We start from the raw sequence: 24,315 nt of genomic DNA on the forward strand, positions 1-24,315 counted from the left end.
TATATATATATATTATATATATATATATATATACATACATACACGCAATACAATATGTATATACCATATAATATGTGAAATAGTTGTTCCACATATTGCAGAGAACATATCTGTGTAGCAGAACAGAATGCACTATACAAGCAGAGAAAATTCAGCAACCTTCACTCAAGACACCAAGCAGCAGTAGCGCTGTAGTAAGCTGACTCATTCCGGCGTTCCGGCATTCCGGCAGTTCCGGCTTTTACCTAATCCTGTGAAAAAATAATGACAGATATGTAAATTGAGTACATACATTAAATAGTGGCAATACCACACTATTGTAGCAATTCAATAGATTTATATGAGGTAATTATGTAGCATAAATAAACATGTAAGTGACATTAGAGTAACAGTAGCCACCCCCCTGAAGTCACATGACTGATTGTTGTCGTCAGAGCTGTGTTTCTACTAGGATGTATGAGAAGAGTGCTCATTGCCAGTGCTAGTGCTGTTGCTCGTCCTTCATCTAGCATTTTTCCGCCCAGGAATGAGAAGCGATGTCCAGCTTAACCAACGAGGAGAAAAACTGCCGCAGGTTCCTGGAGCTGTTCCTTGGGGAGTTCAGGGGACCCTTCGGGGAGGAGGACCCCATCCCATTTCGGCCACTGTCTGATCATATCACTCCGGAGGAGGTGGAAGGGGAATGCTTGGATCTGTGCCTGCAGCAACTCTGCAAATAGTTAAGTCGTTCAATAACCTCTTGTGTCTATCGCTATGTGCTGGGGTGGGTACATAGGGGTCATTTAGAAAGTAGCACATGACTGCCCAGGGATTTAATGTGGAGAGTTAATTGCTATTAATAGACAATAAAGAGCTCTTCCTGAGGACGTGCAGGGACTTCACTTGTATTATTACAACGGAGGGCAGTAGGAACAGTATCAGGAGAAGTGGCATTAGGAGCATGGGCAGGATAGATTCTACTTGGGTACCTCAAGTGTTTCTTTTGCATGAATGAGTTAAAAATAAGATCGTGTACAGATACTAAGGCAGAACAGGTGCATCTTTTCACTATAGTCGTGTATGCCTTCCTGTGAGCCTTACATACCAATACATGATGACCTGAGCCGAGAGATGCGCTAAGCTGCAAAAGATGTATGCAAATTCCTGTGTCGGGGGTCAGTCATTCCTATGTAAAGCTTTGTTACATAATACCTATAAGTCATTGACATCCCCAGCCAGCTCGTATCATTTCAGCAGTCACAGTCAATCCAGAGATCCGAGTCAGTGTTTCTGTGCTAGGTGCTACATTAGTTTTGTAGTAAACGAACCTTCTTTTCCCTGCTTATTTGATACACCTGCTGTGGACATCATGTGCACATAGATTCAGTTTCAGTATTAGATTAATGTTTATAAGTTGTCAATGTGCATATTGTAATGTTAAAAGATAAAATATGCAAATCGCCTATTGTGTTGAAGCATGGGAGGGTGATGTTTGGCATATTAATCTATTCTCCATCAACTGCCATATTTTTGCTCAGTATTGTGTCTCTGGTTGTGTTGCTTTGCAATGTTATCAGGAAAGATGTGCTCATTCTGTAATTTGCATTCATGATAAAGATCTACAATATGCTACATGTTACACTTAAATAGAATAAAGCCCATTTTTATTACATTGCATAAATATTTTTATTATTTATTTCACGCCCTCATCATGAATGTTTCTCACATTTTTTCCAGTCCAACATCAAAATAAGGACTAGAAACATGTTTTGTTTAAAACCCTCTTTCTTTAAAGTAAAAAAAAGTAAAAATAAGGTTTTAGACTTTTATTCTGTTTTTTTTTTCTTTTTCCCATAAGTCATCGTTTATCTTAATAAATTGGTGTGTGTGTGTGTGTATATGTGTATATAGATACATATAGATATAGATTTAAAATGTGAATTCAGTATTCATATAACTGTCCACTGTATTTCACAACCAAGCAGTCTGTACATTTATATAAAGTGCTTTTGTTGCTCCTGTGGATGTTTATGACATAGTTGGCAACCTTTGAAGATTGGTCTCCGGGAGTCTGGTGTGGAGGTGGGCGTGAGGGGGCCCGGGATCTGCGAATTGCGTCATTATGTCCCCGCCCCCTGTGATGTAATGACGCAAACGCAGGCCAAAATGATGGGATTCCAGGAGAACTGCATCATGGGGGTTTGAAATCTGCCCATTTCATTAGGAAGTGGGCAGATACAGGAGATTTGCCAGCTCTCCCAGGAGTCCGGGAGACATATCATTCTACAAAATATAAATTAGTGATAAAACAATGCCGTTTTATTCCATATACCATTTTAGACCACTTGCTAATACCGCTTTTATACTGCCGCCCAGGCAATATCCCGTGCTCACCCGGAGTCAAAATCCCGGGTAGACCGCGTTCATACAGAAGACGGGTCTGCGCTGTGGAATTAGTGGCGCTATTTAAATAAATGGTAATGATGATGATGATTATTATTACAGGACTGAACCTTGCAGTTATATTGTATTATTTAAGCTTCTTGTTCCTCTGGAATTCTTAAGAGAACAGATAGAGTGTAGTGTTCTTAATCTGTGCATTGGGACATAAATATAATAGGTTTTCATGACATGTATGGCAGGACCCATGATCCTCTTTTACAAAATTACTGTATACTTTAATTTAATAAAATGATGTTATTCAAGTAACCCCCTTTTACCAATCCTATATTAGTAAAATAATATAAGTATAGGTTATATATTTTCATGATCCAGTATCCAAAAAGTTCTGAAAATAATAATGAATGCTTGGTGATAATGTTGTACACATAAAGGTGTTCCTTCTTCAGTCATAGTGAGGAGCGCTGTTACACAATGTAATGAGGTGAGAAATGTTAATTGCAGTGTGGGGTAACATAAATTAATTTGTAAATGTGCTTATTTGATTTTAGACTCAATACTGTAATTTACTGAAATATCACTTATCTAGAAAAATATTTTTATTAGATAAGTGGATAAAATGACCTTGATTTATGCGTACTGTATCTCTTGTGAAATAACTGTGCTCATACTCAGAAACGAACCTTACACCAATCAACGCAGTTGCATGCAATTCATGTCTGAAAGTAAATTACATTTTATGACAGCCTATGGTTTGAGAGGCGGAACAGAGGAGGGAAGGGATGGAATAACATAGGCAATATACAGCATACTTGCCAACCTTTTAAAACTTCATACTGGGAGATCCTGGGCAGGGGGGCGTGGTTGGAGGGCGAGAGGGGTGGGGTGCCGTGAATCGCAGCTTTTTGGCCCCACCCCGCAACAAAATGCCATTTTTGTCGCGGGGCGGGGCCAAAATGATGTGATTCACCGTGAATCGCGCCATTTTTGACAGCAAGTTGACATATTCGGGATACTTGCCTGCTCTCTCAGGAGTCCGGGAGACCTACCCGAATTTCGGGAGTCTCCCCAACATTCCGGGAGAGTTGGCAAGTATGATATATATACAGTAAGGGCATGCCAATTCAAGGCATGTGTTTCTCTAAAGTACAGTGGGGTTTTAGTCAAATAATTTGCAAGTTTCAGCTGATAGTGATGACTGGCATAGTCTTTGTATTAAAAATTACACATAACCATGCCACTAGATATCAAATAATTATGTATATTCTTTGCCATTCTTTCTTTTTTAATTAAAAAAAGAAACATATTTGTTTTTTAAAGTATTTTTATTAATGATTATAGTGTTATGAGTTTGTAATCTCTTTTTTAAATTGGTTTTTTTTTTGCATTTTGATGGGACTTCATATTGCACATATGCATGTGCCTAACCTGCAGTCTTTTCTGTCTGTTTAAATTACGTGTTTAAGTAAAACTTACTCATACTTACCTACTTTTGAAGACAGCTGTCTGGGAGGGGGTCCGTCGAGGAGGGTGTGGCCACGCGTGGTGCACCGTTAGGCTCCGCCCTGTCAATTTTAGGCAATTCTAGCCAATCGCAGCAGGGGGCGGGGCCATGAGGGCGCATTTAGCCCCGCCCCCACCATCTTGAACAACGGGGACAGCTGGATCCGGGATTTTTGCCCGCTCTCTCGGGAGTCCGGGAGAACTCCCAAAAATTTTTAGAGTCTCCCGGACATTCCGGGAGAGTAGGCAACTATGAACTTACTTATACCCCAATTCAAATGGCAACGTATCTTGAGGCCCGCTTGCAATTGAATATGGGCGCACATATGGTCAGTTTAGTGCTTGTTTTAAAAAAGCAATTTGTGTGTATGTTGTGTTTGAAGATGAATCAGGGCCAATATCTCATGTGCAAGGGTGGCCTAACCGCGCATGGAGAAAAATTCATGTCCCTTGGTTTCAGATCCCTCTTTGGACTCAATAGAGATATTACACTGAAAAATTATAGTTAATTTTTGTGATACAGATAAATCATTGGCTGGAATCGATGGCTAGCGGAGACCCACCCCATTTCTTTTGATCTTCCCTCTCGAGATGCAGGTGATTCCTATACAGAAGACCCAGAGCGAGACGTGGTGATTTCTTATTTTGTAATGAAGCGAGATTCGCAAGACCTCTATGCTAATGTAGAAAAATTAGTTGCATGCTAATAGCGGAAGTCAAGGTCCTTGATACTTGAGTTACAGACCCTGAATAACAATCTCACTCAGACTAAAGCCCATGGCGGGAGAGCCACCTTGAGATATAAATAACAAGTTTACAACATTAATATGCTAAGGAGACCCTGATATCAGACTTCAGACTGGAAGGCTTCTACTTCCATGAAAGGATTAGAAGTCTACTCTCTCTGAACCCTGTCCCTGTGACACTATTGATAAGAAGAGAACTGCATCCTCGAACTACTCACCTCCAAACTTTTCAAGTCTCATTGTGAGCAGAATGGTTTGCAACTAAGGCTAAGGTACACACTACAGAAAATTTCTTCCAATGCAAAATTATTAACAATTTTACCCAGGACTAAAAGTCCCGATCAGCATGCTGATTCATGTGTACACACTATAAACATTTTACAAGATTTACTTTCAGATTAGTGCTTTTCATGTGTCATAACCATTGGCTAAAAAGATTGTGACTCTGTAAACTCTATGGATATCTGCCTATATTGCTGGTTGTGAGTGCATACACACTGCAGAATTGGAACAACATCGTTCCATTGTTTATAAAGATTTACAGTGCGGTTTTAAAATCAAATTAAACCATATAATGTGCTTTAGTACGATAAAACATGATCCTGGGAGTGTACACAGTAATGCAGTATTGGACCCAACAGTCGTTTATCGTGTGATTGGCATGATAATCGAGGGGAAAAACTTGTAATGTATACCCAGCTTTAATACTAGTTAAATACTCCATGCGGTAAACTTGCCAAACCCAGTTAAAAATAGAGAGCAATAATGGTGGTTCTGGATTCTTCCAAAATAGTGTAATCTGACACATTGGGTAATTCATTTCTGGGTGTGATTAGTTATATCTAGGATGTTGTGAGGTAAAAGTGAGTAAGTGAGAGAATCAGATATACGAGTTTCTCTTACAGTTTGTACCAAAAGGTGTACTTTCCATAAAGGATCTAATTTTAGGACAGCTCTAAGACACATGGGATAGACTGCCATTATCATCACATGATCTTCAACAGATAAAGGAAGTGTTCAGGAAAATAATATGTAAGCGTTGTAGCACTAAGTGCCAACGGTAGTATATTTTGTGGGGTTTTTTGCTTATTTTGACACATATAGAACTTCTTCCATATCTTCTTCCCACTTTAACTCATGAGAATCCTTATCTGTTGGTTGTCTTTCAAAATTGAAAGACAAGATGATAAAAGGTGGACAAAAGACCTCCTAGAAGACATTCTGTTTGAGCAAAATGAGTGAACGGTGAAGGATGTTGGGAATCAGGACAAGATTGACAAATAGTATCATAAACATGTCTAAATTAGAGGTTTTGGTAAAAAAAAGGATTTAGGGATTTGAAATCTAGCCTGCATGCCTGTGAATGATGGAAGTAATCACAATCAACAAAGGAGGGAGGAGAGAGACCAGGAGTAAACGAGGGATTATTCATAGTGGGCTCAATCACCAAGAGTTAGATATATCATAGGCTTTAGTAGCGTGAGTACAGTTTGTTACAGAAAATGCTATCATGGAAGGGAAGCTAACAAAATTAGGCCTGTTAATTGACTTCAGGCATAATATAGTTGATGCCAAGTAAAAATTGACAATATTGGCTTCTAATCAGACTGCACAAGGAGGCTAATGTAAAAGTAGGCATTAAGTGAGATGAGTAGCTCTATAATATTTGATAAAATTAGGTGCTCTCCGTCATTCTTCCTGAATAGACTGATTTGGCCTTTGATTAATATTTGATTAAGCCTTAAAAATTTCATACGACTTCACAAGGCATCTCCATAACTTTCTACACAAGGTTTCGTAGGGATTATCTTCACACTACATGATACAAGACAAACTGGTCATGTTCATTAGCTTAGCAAGGAAATGGTTCTTTCTGTTCCTCAAATTAGTATTGCAAATTCTTAGTATTTCAAAAATAATGTTTTTCTCAACTATTGTGGTTTCACAATGATCCTACATATTTGATGTCTATCAAAGAAGGCTTTTTTTCAGTTTTCCTGGTGAGAAAGCTCCACCCCATTCAGTTTGGAATGTTCACACCTTCTCCTGACTTGTTGGCTCAGGCTTAACAACATAGCTACTATGATTTTACATTGCATATAGACTACTCATTATGGAAGGAACTACTTTCACACTGCTGGCTACATGTGTAGTTGCTTCTGTATGTTTGTTTAACACGAATAAAGAACCCTACATTTCTAGAATTCTGAAACGTTATTACTTTACAGATATTTTATATTGAGTTTATAATGCTCTACTGTTGTGGTTTCACAATCAATGTGTATATTTGACATCTAATTACACCTTCCCTCTCTCTTTCTTGTGCCTTTATCCTTTTCACCCCCTCTCCTTGCCTTGCTTTCCCTCCATTTTTGCCTATCCTCCTCTTGATCAAGGAAAGAGATTATCCATACCTCTGACCTGTATCTCGCATTGTCTCTGGTAGTCACCTCTCACTCCCACCTACAAGACTTCTCACGTGCAGGCAAGGACAGTTAAGAACCCACGTCTGATCATTCTTTTTAAACATTCTATAAAAACCCATATCTACTACCCACACTATTGCGACCTCTAAACTGTCCTTGCCTTCTCATAGATCTTCTTTACATTTTTCACATATACTACTGAATCATAATTTTTTTCATAAAGCACTATCATTATATTTGGGACTCTCTACCAAAACAGCACATGATACAAACATGGTGCATGAATACATTATTTATGCAACTTCAGCAATATATATAGTTCTAAGGAAACGTAAATTAAGTTCTTACCATATTCTACATATAAAAGAGATAATGAAAAGAATTTAAAAACACTGTATATGCCCACCACATTAGTAAAGCCTTATGTCGTTGTTGCAGAGACTGTGGAGAAGAAGGGACCGTGATCTATAATGTGGTTTGCCTGTCATGTAGTTAGGACCCTATGGAAAGTGTCTTCATACTAATTTCTTGGCTGCATGAAATTTAGTTGGCCCTTGATCGTTTGTTAGACTTCCAAAGCACAATTTCAAACTTGGCTCCCTTATCGGTCTATCCACTCAACTGTTTATTAGCGAAAAATTTGAAAAGAGAGACCCGAGCTTAAAACAAAAAAAAATATAGTGCATTGTGGAGATGGCAGAATTGAGAGCTACCCACCAAGACAAATTCCAAGAACTTCATAAATGTCCATGTAGTGAAAAACTCAACTATAGAGCTCACACATTAGTTCGAATTTTGGAGGTGGCTCCAGTGCTTGAGTGGAAGGGGAGGAATTTACCTACTTCTCCTTTCCCCATTCTCACATCTTGTCACCTCTGCTCCACCATTTTTACCTCTCTCTCTTCAGTCTCCTGTAGCGTCTACTCTTCTATAATGTTATACCTTCTTTCTCTAACCTTTCTAGACCTTATATCTGCTATTTACTTGCGAAAGTAAAAATATGAAAACCTCTCATTTTTTTCACTAGAATGTTTGTTTTTTTTAGACCTTTATACAATCTTGGTTGCAGGCGCGGGCTGACGTCCGTCAGCCCGGGGGGCACACGCCGCACAGGCGGCCGCATCACATGACATGTGTCATCATGTCATCAATGACGCGCCCCGCATCATTACTTCCGGGGAGTGGGCGGCCCTAACAGCCGTGATTCTGAGCGGCCTGGGGGGCCGATGCCCCCCTGCCCCCCGGCCCAGCCCGCCCCTGCTTGGTTGTATATGCATATTGTATGAAATGTTCGGTCGTTTTTTGTCCTTAATAAAAATCTAATAACAGTAACATTTCATATCCCATCAGATCTCTTATAGGCAGCAATCATTTGAACAAAATGGTTTATTTATTGGGAACTGAACCACTGATCTTGAAGCTAATTCCCAGGTTAGAAAAGGGTAAAGGTTTTTTTTAAAAAATGTATTCAATCCATTGTCTAATATGTTCAAAGGGGTTACTGTTAATAATGAAGGCACATCTGGCTAGCAGCATCTAATGACTGTCTGTGCTGTATAGGGTTAAGCTGCCTCACTTGCTTTTCACAATAACTGAACATGACAAGCTGGGGAGCTGCATAATATGCAAACATATTGTTTATTGTTTTTTTTTGTAGTTTTTATTTTAATTAACTTTTCTTGTGTTTGTCGCCTGCACATAAATAAGGACATTTGCTTAGCTGTTCTTTCTGATTAAATACATTTGCTGTTACAACATTATGCAAACTCAGGTTGTGAAATTGTGCAGAATCCTTGAAGATCTCTGTTTTATCTAATGATTTGTGGGTAATGGAAGGTGATACTCTACCATGCAGTTAAAGTGGTTACAAACACAAAGACTTTACAAACTGTATAGCATCTGTATGCAATTTGTAATGAATATATGTTGCTTACAGAACCTTTTGTCATTGTATAAATCCATACATACCCAATTGAACAAGCAGAATCATAAGCTTTACCTGAAATTGGTCTATGTGCAAAACTTGACAATTTTATTTTCTAAACATACATAAAGCATAGTTGCCTACTTTGCTGGATTGTCCGGGAGACGGAGACTTGTGACTTCCTGGACTCCCATAAGAGCAGGCAATTCTCCTGCAAGGTGGAATCAAGCCACACCCACCTCAGTGTTCACCCATGGGGTGGGTGGGGACGTGCTGTAATGATGCAATTTACATTCTCAAACTATGCCCACCTCACTGAACATTGAGTGGGAAGGGGTGGGGATGATGCAAATCTAGTCATCATACATATTTTCCTACCTACTTGATGTAAAAGGCATCATCAAGTTATGCCAGCCTCTTTCTTTAACTCCCAGATGACAAGTATCAAAAAGTTGTGATATAGATTGTCTAGATGCAAAATCAATCTTTTTAAGGGACCACTAAATGCAAAAGTGATAATCATCTATAATTCAAGAAAGTATAATGCAGTGTGCAATTCTTAGATTTTCCACTGCACCATTAAGATTTTTTTTTCTTCGTCGTATCAAAGGGTAAAATATACACTCATTAGCTTGCAAATACCTGACAACATTTGGCTTAATCCTGAACGGGGCAAATAGTGTGCTCCACGGCTTTGTGGCCACACGACAATGGGGGGATGTTTAGCACTTCAGAAATAGTAAAGTTGTGCCCCTCCCTTCTCCTGAACTTAACGTTAACAATGGTAAACATGGATATACTTCCAAAATTCCTGGAGTTGGAACAAACATGCCAACTGTCAAGATGAGGTACCGTCCCCGTATATATGGACCGTCCAATCTAAATCAGAAAAATTGAGAGGTATGGCAGTTATTAGCATATATTTTAATAACAATGTGCACAAGCACAACCAATCAGATGTTTGCTTTCAGTTTTTAAATTTGGGAGAAAAAAATCCAAGTTATTTGCTAGAGTACTTAGAAAGCTGTTGCAAGCTAAACTAGAATAATATAACATCCTTCTAAGCCTTCAGTGATGGCACTGGTTATTTTCTAGTATGATAACTCACCAAACTGTACATCGTATGTCTGTTACACACATAAAATAATAAAAAGTTACTCGCTAAGATTTATGAAGCTTTCTGCCTCTTTGTACAGCATAGAGAAGCTGTATCTGTCTATATAACATTATTTTCATATGGTCTACACCTCAAACATATATTAAGCAAATATGTTTTAAAATGGAAGAAAGATATCATTATAAACTTTTACTTTTAGGTCTCCACAATTGACTGTAATTTGTTACATATATATATATATATATATATATATATATATATATATATATATATTTAATTTATAAGTGTCTTACATACAAAAAATATTGGTAACTACTTTGTTGTCTTCAAACATTTGTAGGGATTCTATTTTATCTTGCTATATTGACTTTTTGTACTACAGCTGCCTTCAAGTCAGTTACACTTCTGCTTGCGGCTGGGGGGTCAGTGGAGTATGTGAAGAGAATAGTAACGTTCAAAAGTCGGTGTTGTGCAGTCACCAACCACAAGAGCATTTGGACCTATAGGTGTAATGGGCCTAAAATGTACCTATTATGTTTTACATGCAAAACACTACAGGGAGGCTGAACCATTGCTTCTTGGTGTACATGCCATTGCATATTTTTGTAAATGTTACGTATAGAGCTTTCAAATCCAAAGTTTAGTCACAGTTTTTCTTCACGGATCTTGAGTATATGAAAAATTAATATAACTGGAAGGGATTTATGGGTGGTGCATTTAGTGACTGAGTGCATAATTCCCCTTGTCTGGCATATGGTCAATGATATTCAATGTATAGAGAGACATTTACAGGTAATATGCTGCCTACATTGGTATGATTTTGATTGGCCATGGTGGCCAACCATTGACTCCAAATTGATTGTTATACCCCATGGAATATGGCAGAATAATCTGGTTACAGGGACATCAATCAGTCTAGTAGTGCAGACTGCAGTACTAAGTATTGCAAACCATTTCTTCTATCAGCACCTGAACCAACAGGAAAGTGAAACTCTACCACCCATGTGTGTTGTGTGTATGGCCCAATGCAATGTAATTACAATTGCTATAACTTTTTACACCCAATGTACATTTTAGACCTGGTAATTCTCCAATTCTTTTTCAAATCTGTTTTGATATTTTCTTCATTTCAATAAAGCATTGTCTTTTTAATCTGCTTTATGGCTGAGCTTTTTTTGAGTCCTAAAGCTGTTGTCTAAAATATTGGAAAATGCTCTATTCTGCCACATGAAACATAATTATATAACTATAATATAACTCTGTAGAGAATTGGGATCATTTTCTCTAGCACACCTGTTTTTACAGCCCTTCTATTTTTTTATACTGTTTGTGATCGCACTGATTTTTTATTTTTTTTTCAAGGCAACTATCTTTCTGGGCTAAATTCTGTTATCCAGGGACCTTTTTTCAATGCTATTCGACTAGAATCATCTGGTGCATGTCAGATGTGAAATTCCAGCTGCCGGTTTCATTAATGGGAAAATAAAAAAAATCGAGATACAATGAAATAACTCTCCAAATCAATGGAAATGGAAAAGATGCATAGTTATTATTTATTATTAAATTATAGTTTGATATTGCATTTGTAATGTTGGAAAACATGGGATATACGTTTGGGGGGTGGAGACATGTTTTTTGCTTAAATTCTACCTGTGATAGGCAATTAAAACTGTTCAATATATGGGTAAAATAAAGCCTACAGAATGTATATGATCAGATAAACTAGCATCTAGATATTGCTCAATATTTCTCTCCTGCAAAACTAAAAGGGGATTTAAACCTGCAGAAGTGTTTCCCTAGATACACTTAAAATCTGAGCTTTCATACTGGCTAGTTTATAGTCTACTGAACTTTCATGTGTCATTTTGACAGGTCTGTTAAAATAATTTTATATCACTATCCTTTCATACAACTTGTGCATTCTAATTGAGACGGCTTTATGAGGGCTATTCTGTTGCATTTATTTGCCGAAGCTTCTTGGTAGTGGTGAAAAATATTTTACAGGAAACAATAGCTTAAATTTTGCTTTTTTTTTCATTGTGCAGCTTTGCCTTGTCAGACAGTTTGATTAAGTGTCCTCCTAAATTTTATTCATTCATGTGTTTATTTTTAAACCCTATATTTGCTGTCCTGTTCATCTGGATGTGCTCTAACTTGTCAGTAACAAGTTCTTTTAATCCCCGATTTTTCTGAGTTGGTTGCTACTTACTAAGGCACATTAAATAAATCTAATTGCATCTTATTGAGTAGTTTGTATGGTACAGTGTTTTTACCACAGTGAAATAAAGTCAGGTAAAGTAACACCACACACATGCATAATCACTGTCTGTATTCACATTTATACGCATCACCATTAGGCTAGGTACACATTTGAGGTTTTACAGCCAATTATCAGGCCAAACAACCGATAAACGACCATTTAGCCTGATATCACATTAGTGTGTATAATTACGCAATGAACGAGATTTGTTTCAAAGTACTGATCGTCGTTTCATCCTCGTTCTTTTTAATAATCTTGCTCCCAACCGCCTTCCGATGCTGCAGTGTGTATGCACTCAAGACCTATTGCTCGATCAACTGCCGATAGTTCCTCAAACAGCGAATCCTTTCTGGGAATATGTATGTAAATTTAAGATATCTCTACCTCACCTGTGTCCACCTGGTCTAGAAGAACTGCACATACCTGTGTATTGTATAGATGTGTATTGCATATGTCACCTTTGATAATTTAACACCTGCACCCACCTTGTGTGCCTTCCATAAAACATACATGTGTATTGAACAAGTTAATTTGTTTTGCCTTTTTTTCAAGTCTATAATTCTTGCTAGTGCACCAAATAAGCCACACCTTTTGTATCAATAACATTTATTTTTCAAAAATATCCATAGAAATGGATGTAGAAAAAAAGTAATAGCAATCATTCTTAATCCAGTGACATATTTAACCTTTAACTTGGCTACTCCATTCTGACATTATTTTCTTATATACTTGTAGCAAATCAAGGAAATTTTTCTCCAGTTTTTTGATTTTTTTTTTAACATAATTGATGTTACTTTACACCCATGCTCCCAGCCTATTGCCATATATCTGGTATAGTTTCCTTCCCTAAATTAAACTGCAGGGTTAGACCTGCATGATATAACATCATTTAACTATTTAATACTAACTTTATTAGCTAAAATTTAGTCATGGAGACATCTGTGCTCACAGGGTAAACAGCACAGCACTGCCTACTAGCCTTTTTTTTATGTATGATTATTTGGTATTCAAAGGCAACAATGCAGTAGATGCTTGTTTTAATGTAAGTAAAGGGTATTATTAATATTGGTGTAAGCAACATGTAAAAGGCCATCCATTTCTAGACCAACTATGTAAGTCAAAGCAGTTTCAACATAATTAACATTCTGTAGAGATGAAGAAACAATATAGGTTTGTAACCTTTAATTTACATTGTTGCTTTTAAATTTAAAGCTGGAATTTATTTGTATGCTTCATAAATTTACCCCCACCCCACACACACACACATTGTCTCATTGTGTATTTGTATGCTTTTAGACTGCCTGGATGAGCTCATGCTCATCTTGAGCTAGCAACTGTACATTCCTTGTGTGTACTGAGGCTGTCCCAGTGCATTCATGCACAGTCTGAGATCCCCGGAGTGTCCATGAGTTGTGTTTCCAGTTTCACCTCTTGTCCCGTTGTGAGGGAGTTCATGCTTGTGCTTTCAACCCTCTGCTGGAAATGTCTTCTTGTGTTTATTCAGTGTACCTTCAGTGAATTAAAGTGCCTCTTTGTCCCTGGCTTGATGGATTAAAGGTTGCCTGGCAACTGTGAGAATATAAAGTGTTTGCTGTGGTATGACAAAATTTTTAACAGATTTATCTTGCTTTTAGTTTATTTTTGATTACATCACCCTTGATATTTTAACTTTCTCACTTTCATTCCACTCCGTTACCTTCTTATCAAAATAGCACAAGTATTTACACTTAATTATAATATTGTTCAGTCATATACATATTTATGGTTTGGTGACAAAAGCTTTCTGTGAGTAAGAATACAACAGAAGGTTTGGTCTATTCATGCAGTGGTGGCGCAAGGAGCCATGGCACCTGGAGCCAGCAACCCACTACACATCCTTGTTGGTACAGAAGTGCACTTGCCATCTTGGAGTTTCGGCTCATCGCCAATGGGAGCATAGACAGTGTGCAAGGGGCATATTTAGCGTGTTAGAAGTGCTGCCCTCCTTCCAGCCACCCTCTCCAGAGTTTGTGATATGTATATAAAATCAGCACTGCCACACCATTAGACAAATAAAGCATTACATAACATAATGCCATACATTTTGTATACCTTGGTGAAATATGTTTGGCAGTGCTGTGTTTCATACGTTCTAATATCTGATCCCGGCTTGATGCAACATACCTTGACTTTTTGACGTATAAAAATCTGTGGATATACACCAGTAACCAACCAAGCAAAGCCTGTGTTCATTTCCCCGCTTACTTTTTGGAGGTTAGTGGTATAAAATTCAGTCACCAGAAACACTTTGGGGTAAATGTATCAAGCTGAGAGTTTTACGGCTAGTTTGAAAAATGGAGATGTTGCCTATAGCAACCAACCAGATTGTAGCTATCATTTTGTAGAGTGTACTAAATAAATGATAGCTAGAATCTGATTGGTTTTCTCACCAGCCGGAAAATTCTCAGCTTGATACATTTACCCCTTTATCTGGAATTGAAGCTTTACAATCTGTCTGTAGTGGCAACACTAAATTTACAATACTCAGACTACCTACAAGTACAATAGACTTTATGGTGTTTTGTATGTTCGATGTGTTTCTGTGTTTGATTTTAACTGTCTTTTCACTTGCTTTAATACAAATATTTTTTTTAAAGATTACATTGTTGTTCAGCTCATTACATTAGCTTTGTTGTTACTTGGCGTTATACCATTTCTTATATTATATAACAAAGCATTAAGTCTAGCTGTTTATTAGTTCTGCAATCTAACAGTGACCAATTGTAAAGCGCTACGGAATTTGTTGGCACTATATAAATAAATGTTGATGATTATGTTGATGATGACCCCATCTTTTTTCTTTATCTTAATTGTGGTGAAAGGATTCCCTCTCAGATAGCTTTTGGCGGCACAGTACCACCGTTCATATTAGGATAAGTGCAGCTCCTAATTATTTACTTTTGATCAGTGCTGGTTTGGGGTATTTATCACAGCCCCACCACTTCCCCTATAATTCCACCCCCCACCTTCCCTCTTAATTTATCAGGCCTCCCACTTTATTGTCCTCCAGCATCATCCCCCTACCATCCCTCTTCATTCCTCACCACATATCTTACTGTGCATAGTTGAACCTGCATCCCTGCATCTGATAATGATGTGGCAGAGCTCTGGTAATGTAACTGATAAACTGGGATTGTGCCACCCGGTAATGAAACCGCAGCACCATCACCCCGGCCTATCATTGTCCATCATGTTATCAGATGCAGGGAGGGACTCCTGCTTTTTTATTTGATGTTTCTTCTATGTAAGAGAAGAAGCAGGGAGAGCAGGACAATGTGTGCAATGTGCTGTGTGCTTGCTATACAACCCTTTCCCCTCTGTCCACCAGTGAGGAGGAACGAGGGCTGTCACCATGGCCGGATTAAGGGGGGGGCACAGGGGGCACGTGCCCCGGGCCCCCATCTCTCCGAGGGCCCCCCGCCACACCGCAATACCCTCTCTGCTGACAGCTCACCCCCGCCGCCCACATAACCCCCTCTGCTAACAGCAGCCGCGGTGCTGCTGACACAGAGTGGGCGCATGCGTCAGTGTGGACCCCACCGACTGCCGCATCTGACAGCTGTCAGTTGCGGCGTTTGCTGTCAGACAGCAACTGACAGCAGGCTGTCAGATGGCAGATACGGCGGCCGGCGGGGTCCACTCTGACGCATGCGCCCACTCTGTGCATTTTACTATTAGAGATCCTCTGCTGCCGACTGGGTATTATTTAAAGAGTGTGTGGCATTAACATTGGAATCTTGACTTTTAATTACATTGTTACTACAAAATAATCCAATCTAGTTTGTCAGGCTTCAGGTAAGTAGTGTCCTATGCTTACCTGAAGCAACTTATACCTCCATACAAAATAATGTTATAAACTATTCACATTCCTCCTGTATAGCTATGTACTGTTTGTATGAGACCGCAGTATGCACAGATGCCAACATATAGAGTGGGTAATTTTTTGTCTGGCTGCTATATACTGAAAGTAAATTAACATAATATTGGAAAGTTGTCTAGTGCTGGAGTTTAAAATCTGACTTATGCCTAGTCACACATGCACTATAAAATTAATAGCATGCAGATATGCAGTATGGATCTAAGCTGAATTGTATGCAGAGCCGCTGTATAGATCTAAGCTAAATAGTAGCAGACCTGCAGTATGAATCTAAGCTGAATAGTAGCTGACATGCAGTATGCCCCTGGACTGAATAGTAGCTGACATCAGTATGCCCCTGGACTGAATAGTAGCTGACATCAGTATGGACCTGGACTGAATAGTAGCTGACATGCAGTATGCCCCTGGACTGAATAGTAGCTGACATCAGTATGGACCTGGACTGAATAGTAGCTGACATGCAGTATGCCCCTGTACTGAATAGTAGCTGACATGCAGTATGCCCCTGTACTGAATAGTAGCTGACATCAGTATGGACCTGGACTGAATAAAATGCTCAGTGTTAATACCTTGACACAACTTATAACCTTTATTGTTAAATTCTTATCTATACTTAACTAAAATAACCACACAGACACAGTATATATATTTGGTAAGGGGTCGCAGTTTATTAATGACATTTTTGAACTGTCATGGCGGCGAGAGCAACGCAGTCAGCTAACAACTAATCTTGAAACCAATACAGTTGTAAACCTCACTTACCACTGTTCCAAGACTTTACGAGTCCCAAGTCTTTACATTGGCCGGAGCTAAACTTGGCGTCAGCGCTACTGCCCCCTTCTGGACTCACAATAACACGCCCACAGGCGCGCTAAGGGACCCTCCGCCCAAGAAGACCAAGAGTCGGGTTACTGCGAAAGGTTCAGCAACATGCGGCCATTAAACGGTAGCACCTTCGATTAGTCACTGACTGCACCGCTCTCCTACCAAACTGCGCCTTTTATAAGAAAAAAGAATTAGACAACATAGCAATACAACTGTTCAGGGTGGGAGTGGGGTATCCGCAGACCAGGAACCAAGAGAGCCAGCCCACTCCCCTAGTGTGATTTATCACTTCACTAGCCCCTCCCCCTTTTAACTACGATTGGCTGGCAGTGATAAGTATTTAACTCTTAAGGGCTCGTGTTGTCAACTATAACACGATATTTTAATTGCCCTCAGCTTAAGGCTTCACTTTAACTAGTAGCTGACATGCAGTATGCCCCTGGACTGAATAGTAGCAGACATCAGTTATGGACCTGAACTGAATAGTAGCTGACATCAGTATGGACCTGGACTGAATAGTAGCAGACATGCTGTATGGATTGATTTCTACAGTGTTCTATTTTTGTTACTTTTTTGCATAAAACATGTGGGGGTTTAATCGCTAGAACGGAAGACTCTAGGAGGTACATTTCCTAAACTACGGGTTTGAAAAAGTGGAGATGTTGCCTATAGCAACCAATCAGAAACTAGCTGTCATTTTGTAAAATGTACTAAATAAATGCTAACTAGAATCTGATTGGTTGCTATAGGCAACATCTTCACTTTTCAAATCCGCAGTTCAGTAAATATACCCCTAGGATGGAAACTTACTAAAGAGCATTTTTGTTGCAGTATACAACATACAGTATATTAACAAGCGGTTTGAGGGTAAAAATTCAAGCCGCATGCGTGGTGTGGCTGTTTGCAAACACCTAAACCAAATGCAGTGTAAGAGAAACTGCCAGAAAAAAGGACAAATTTTTTAGGCACAGTTTTGATAAATGAAACAGCTCAAACAGAATGTTGTTTGAGCTACAGTATCTGACTTTTCAGAACAGAGAGGAGACAACACTTATTAATTATTGGGCGATAAATACTTATTAAGGAGGCAAAATTAATTTTCGACTTTTAGTAAGTAAGGGAAATACTTTATGATGGGGGCAACTATATATATATATATATATATATATATATATATATATATATATATATGCACAGGTACATATACGTATATTTATTTATTTATACATATTTATGTAATCTAATTAAAGCTTTAATGTAAGTGGCAGGCTTTGATAATTACTTTAAAAATGATTAATAAAATAGAGGGTCCTGCGAGATATATATATATATATATATATATATATATATATATATATATATATATATATATATATATAGTGGATGCAGAGGGGACCATAGTGTGTGGATGCAGGGGCACAGAGTGTGTGGAGATGAAGGAGGGCACAGAGTGTGTGGAGATGAAGGAGGGCACAGAGTGAGTTAGCTGTAAATTATTCTTTGACAGAAATATAATAGAAGAAAATATATAAAAATATTATTTTCACTTGGATTTATGTGTATTATTTTTGAAAACAACTTACTAAGTATTTCTGTCCTGACCTAAATACTTATTACGTTATTTTGACCCAACTACTTATAAAACAGGACTGCTCGGTAATTATTGTGGAGGGGTGCCTTGAAAAAAATTATGGAGACTCTAAGGGTGCCGCAAACTGCAAAAGTTTGGGAACCACTGCCTTAATTTTAGATCTTAGGGGTCCCCCTGTCTTAAGTGCCCCGGGCCCCCCAAAGCCTTAATCCAGCTCTGGCTGTCACTATGATTTGCAGAAGATGCTTAGGGCTAAGATGAAAGCGCTGAGTGCTGCTGTCATATTTGACAGATTCACAACTGAACAGGAAAATAGACTGATACAAGTGGCCAGTGCAACACCCAATGGGGTGGCTATGCCAGGAGTGTGGTTTGCCACTCGAATGCTTTGTTCTGTACTCCTGCATATATCCTATTCAGTACATATGGTTTGTATTGAATAGGGGATGTGTGTATGAATTGTTCTCTAAACTGTAGAAACTGTTGGCATTTTCTAGACCAATGTAGCTTGTAATAAGCTGAATGCAGCGTTCGTTATAGGTGACAGCTGTGTAAATTGTGAATTTATCCTTGAAGCTTTATAAAGAGATTTTTTTAGTATTTGTGAGGATGAGCTCAATCTCTTTATGTGATCTCTTGTATATAGAGTGTATAGTGATTTTTTGTTTTTAATTAGCAATATGAAGACATTTTCAGTGTATACCTGCAGTTTTCAGTCTTTATTCAGTAATTGGCCATAAAATATGGATGCTCCATTTTCATTTATTTCAACATGCAGCAAGACAACATAAATGGACCCATTCTAATCATCTGTTGTAGTTTAATGCATATATTTTTTACATTTCAGAATTAAGGCAAGTTGATAAATTTGATACTTCTAAAATAGTATTTTCAAACATGTTGGTAAAGTGTTCACTGAGTTGGTGCACAGTAACCGGACAAGGCACTTTAGCAAGGATGCCCAACTGTATCCCCTGTTCCCTTTCCCCAACCAAACACCCATCATTACCTCCCAAACATCTATTATTATAATGCAGCATATTCTTTTCTTCCCTAATTCCCAGTGTACCATCGCATACCTCCCAACACTTGTAACTTTAAAATTGTCGCAGTGCCACACTTCCGCCAATAGGCTGTGACTGTGTCACTTTAGGTGCGTGTCTTTGTCACAATGGACCCTGTCCTACGAACACCTTGCATGTTAAATTGCTGTAATGCTGCGCCATAGGCACCATGGTACAGTCCCCACAAATCTGGAGAGTTAAGAAGTATATCATTGTCTACTGAAAATAGTGGCATTAATAGACCGCTTGCTGCCTCTGCAGATCTTCAGTGAGGACATATATGAGAAAACTGGAGTTTTTCCTGTGCCCATGACTGGTGCCCATCCTTCTACGTAACTGGTACCTGTTGTACATTTTAGATTGGAAAAAATAATTAAAGACATTCAATTGGCAGGGAATTGCATAATGACTAAGAGAGAGTATTCAGCCAGGGTTAGATTAACATTTTTTGGGGGGCCCATGAAAATTAACATGTGGGGCACCCTACCACTAAAACATCATTGCCTCACTGGTTTGCCTGACCTGCACATGTGTGGTGTTGGTGCCCTCATCCAGCTCGTGCATGCACAACATGCCTGCAGTCATTGCTATCTGGCCTTGTCAGAGCAGCGGACAGTGGGCACACACAGCTCTTTATGAACAGCGCACATTGTGCTGGGCACCTTGATGGGGGAGGCAGATGCCGTGTGTGTGGCTAGGGGGCTAATTACTTTGTGGGGGACTCAGGTTTAGTCCCCTGGATGCCCTTCCTATAATTTGGATCCATCTTCAAGCATAAAATGTGGGCAGTGTAGCATGGATTTTGCTTTTTCATTATTTACTACTGAAAACTACGTAGTGTTTCAAGTCATATTTAGCATATAATACTAAAGAGGTAATATGTTAACAGTAGCTTGGAACAGATTCAAAACCTGTGAAATCCATTCCAAGGCCTTTCTGTTCTGACCTTCAAGGTGTCTGTTTTTTTTACACACTTGGGCATTAGTTCAGCTAATGCAGCAAATCAAGTGAAATTACACATTATTGTGGCCAAGCTTTCTGTAGCAAGGACACAGGACCACAAGGGAACAGTGCTCAGATGTTTGAGCAACAAAAGTCTTTTTGTCTGTGCTCTAAAAGAAAATCTTACTATCAACACATAAGGGTTATTTTTATCTTCACGCTGATCAATTGTACATTTAACCTTTTCAAAAATCCTGAGGTATTAAAATATAGTTTATGTGTTTAGGCACAACCTGCACTAAAAACTGTACATCAATATGGAGCCCTGTGCTGTACAGATATTGCACTGTGGGAATTGACAGGTTAGCTTTCTATATATGTTAATTATTGTGGTTTGTAGTAGTACAATGCACTAGGCAGAAGTATTAAAAATCAGTACACCTTCCAGGGGATGTCAGTTTTTCCTTGTGCTGTCAACACGCACAATGGTACAGTCATTGTTATCTATTAGGGAGAATAAGTAGATCCATTATTTTCTTCTTACTGGATGTTTTCTTTAGGGCATTGTGGGCCAATATTTTTAAGAAAAGGGTTACATACATATTTTAACTACAGGGTCGTTAGACAAATACTATAGAAAAAAATATGTAATGAAATACAGGGGTCTATGTATCAGAATTTTAATTGCTATACCCCATTGGATGTGGAAAAATAATCTGCAATAATTCTGATATTTTGATTCTTCGTTGTTTATTAATTGTGTAAACAGTTGTCACAATTTAACAAAAAAATCTCTCCGTGACCGCTGAGCGTTACTCAGTAACTGTGACAATACTTGCCCTGAGCGGTAAGAGTTTACATACCTCTTTGCTGGTCTCTTGTTGTGGGCATGAGTGAGCCGACTTGCGGGGTAGAAATGGGACACTGCTGATGTATATAAGCGCACACCCCATTAGAGATGGAACTACATATCGCCGGGTCCCATAGAAAAGTTTCACTAGGGGCCCAGCGATGCTTTTACCTCCAGAGTCCCCCGGTGAGCTCCGAAAAGAGTCTATTCTGAGCATGAACGGTCAGCGCATTCGCCTCTCACAAGAAGAGAGCAGAGTGGTCGCCCCCTATTTCCACCACTGCATCCCATGTAACTTACTGTAAGCAGTTATAGCTTATCATAAGTTTAAATGATAATGATTTGTATAGAATCATGCTGTATTCCAAGTGCCCACATTGAATACATACTAATTGTCCCAGATTTTGAACATGTGTGCTTGGAAGTGTAGGTGGCCCTTCTTAAGACGACCTGTCTCGTTTATAAAAAAGGATTTTTTTTTTTAAAGTGCCGTGTACACTATGTACGCGTTTGACTAAAGTTCCTACTATGTTGTTTTTGCCTGAGAGAGCGTAATATATTGGTTCACAGCAGGGCCGTAACTAGGGCTGTGCAACAGGGGCGACCACCCAGGGCGCAACGCTGAAGGGGGGGGGGGCGCAATTTAGGAATATATTAGGTTAATTTGGTTACAATTGAGGGCTAGAGGGGCGGCTTTTGTCTTTCTCGCCCCGGGCGCTAGAATTCTAAGTTACGGCTCTGGTTCACAGTAAGCAAATGCTGCTTGCTGGCTCCAAAGTCAGTCATACTCTCTCCCAAGTAGCTTCCTCCTGTTGTGAGACGGGGCTATGCCATAGTAGGAAGCCGTGCGGGAACAAGCATCACTCACTTTGAAGCTGACAAGCAGCATTTCATATAGTGCACAATGATATGCACTCTGTTGGTGGAAATGGTATAGGAGAACTTCAATTAATTATTTTTTTTTATGCATACATGAGTTCCTTGTGTGCTATGTAAAACTTCCTTATTCACAAACCTGGTCATGTTGGACAAGTATATTCTCTTGGAACATAACAAACTCCAGCAGCATATAGAGGTGCTTTACAAAAAAATACTACACACTCTAAGCCCCTCAGTTTATTGAATTAATCACAGCTTTTAATATTTATTTAAAAACCTCCCAATTTGCATGTGTATAAAATCCCCTCTTCCAATAAATGAAAGATAAAAAGATGCAGATACTTCATCCTAATATACACTTGTATAACTGCTCATCCAGTCTAAAGCACACTCAGTGAATTATAAAGTGTGATGTACTTATAACTGAAGTTTACATAGCTAGCTCAGTGTTTTTATAGCTGAGAAATTAAACGATGGAATTCAGAGTTCTGCAAACACTACATTTTGTTATTGGATCCTAAAACAATTTATATGGATAAATTATTCCTTACATTTTTTGGCCTTATGAAGGCACGCTCAGACTGAACTGGCTTAGGCTGTTGCTATTGTGAATTGCTCTGAGTAATTTCTAACGCTTGGTAGCAGACCTGCAAAGCAACAAATTATATTAAATGACAGCATCTAATGCCCCAACCATGCTGTGTCTAATAAATTATTATTGCCTACCTTGCTATAATGCAGTTTTTGGCCTGGCAGAATAGAAAAGGAAGACTGTGCTTATTTCTAAAGCTGTATATTTTGCTACAATCATGTGACTACAATTAAGTATATGAACAGCTACTCCCCCAATCCAATCATGTGTTTGCATGATGAAATGCATGGCTTGTAAAGGGGCCACCAAGTATTATTCACAATCATTGTTGAGATAATTATAAAATGAAATATTTGTAAATCAAATCCTTTTCATTTTTCAGATTGATGCACTTGTTCATATACATTATACATTTATTTTGTATTTAATGTTTTTTTTTGTATTTTTTTTATTACAGTTTCTGTTGATTTAGTTGTTTTTCTTCAGACTCAGTTTTGTTTTGTTTTTAAATACATTTTAATGTTGTGATTATTCTAAGTTTTGTGCCAATTAATCTTCTGACAGTTCACTACGGCTTGACTGGAGTGGCATGTATTTATGTATAATGTTTGTCACCCTTGAAGAACCAGCTGTTTTTGTTCCCCTTTGTCAGTTTTTTTCTACAATACATTTTCAAATGTTATAAGCTGTGCGGTGGGTAGGGCTGAGAGGTAAATTGTTGTTAATAACTGATATCTGTTGTATGCAATCTCAGAAGTTTCAGACAAGGGCATTTAACTACATAAACAACAACAAAGCCGTAAGACCTTCGTTACACTAGCACTTTTTGTAGTGCAATGTTTTATAGCAAATCACATAGAATTTTGCATACCTCCCAATAGTCCAGATTTTTGGACTGAGAAAGTAGAATGGCTTTGTAAGAAAGCGGGGGTGGATCATGGATAGGTCCTAATTAATAAACGGTTTTTGGTTGCAATGTTGTATATCCATTCACATAGGAAACTTGCATGCAACATGGTTGTTTCCATTTATGTAGTTGTTGTATGTAGCTACTTACGATAGCACACAGCACTACGCATGTCTGCCGTGTGAATACAAGAGATTTGCTTTATCAAGTACAGCACAGTACAGATCATTACAAGTGTAGCAGGTTCTATTGGAGAATCTTGTTTACAGGTACCGTGATCTTTCTGATGTGATTTGTTATAAATCACTTGGTGGGAAAAGTGTTAATTTCATTATTTTAATATATCTTGTAACATTTTCATGAAAATGTGGCTTCTAAGCTGCAGCCTTTTATT

The 24,315-nt window shown here is 38.5% G+C and overlaps 1 protein-coding gene across 1 annotated transcript in view; it reads left to right on the plus strand.

The window, feature by feature from the left end:
* The first annotated feature begins 440 nt into the window (after nucleotides 1–440).
* Nucleotides 441–24,315, plus strand: part of PPM1E (protein phosphatase, Mg2+/Mn2+ dependent 1E) — a 204,976-nt gene continuing 181,101 nt past the window's right edge. The window contains exon 1 of the mRNA XM_075195071.1: nucleotides 441–718. Coding sequence (XP_075051172.1) covers nucleotides 537–718 — 182 coding nt within the window. The 5' untranslated portion in view covers nucleotides 441–536. The remainder of the gene's footprint in view (nucleotides 719–24,315) is intronic.

This window comes from Mixophyes fleayi, chromosome 2 (assembly GCF_038048845.1).
Source record: "Mixophyes fleayi isolate aMixFle1 chromosome 2, aMixFle1.hap1, whole genome shotgun sequence".
Lineage (NCBI taxonomy): Eukaryota > Metazoa > Chordata > Amphibia > Anura > Limnodynastidae > Mixophyes > Mixophyes fleayi.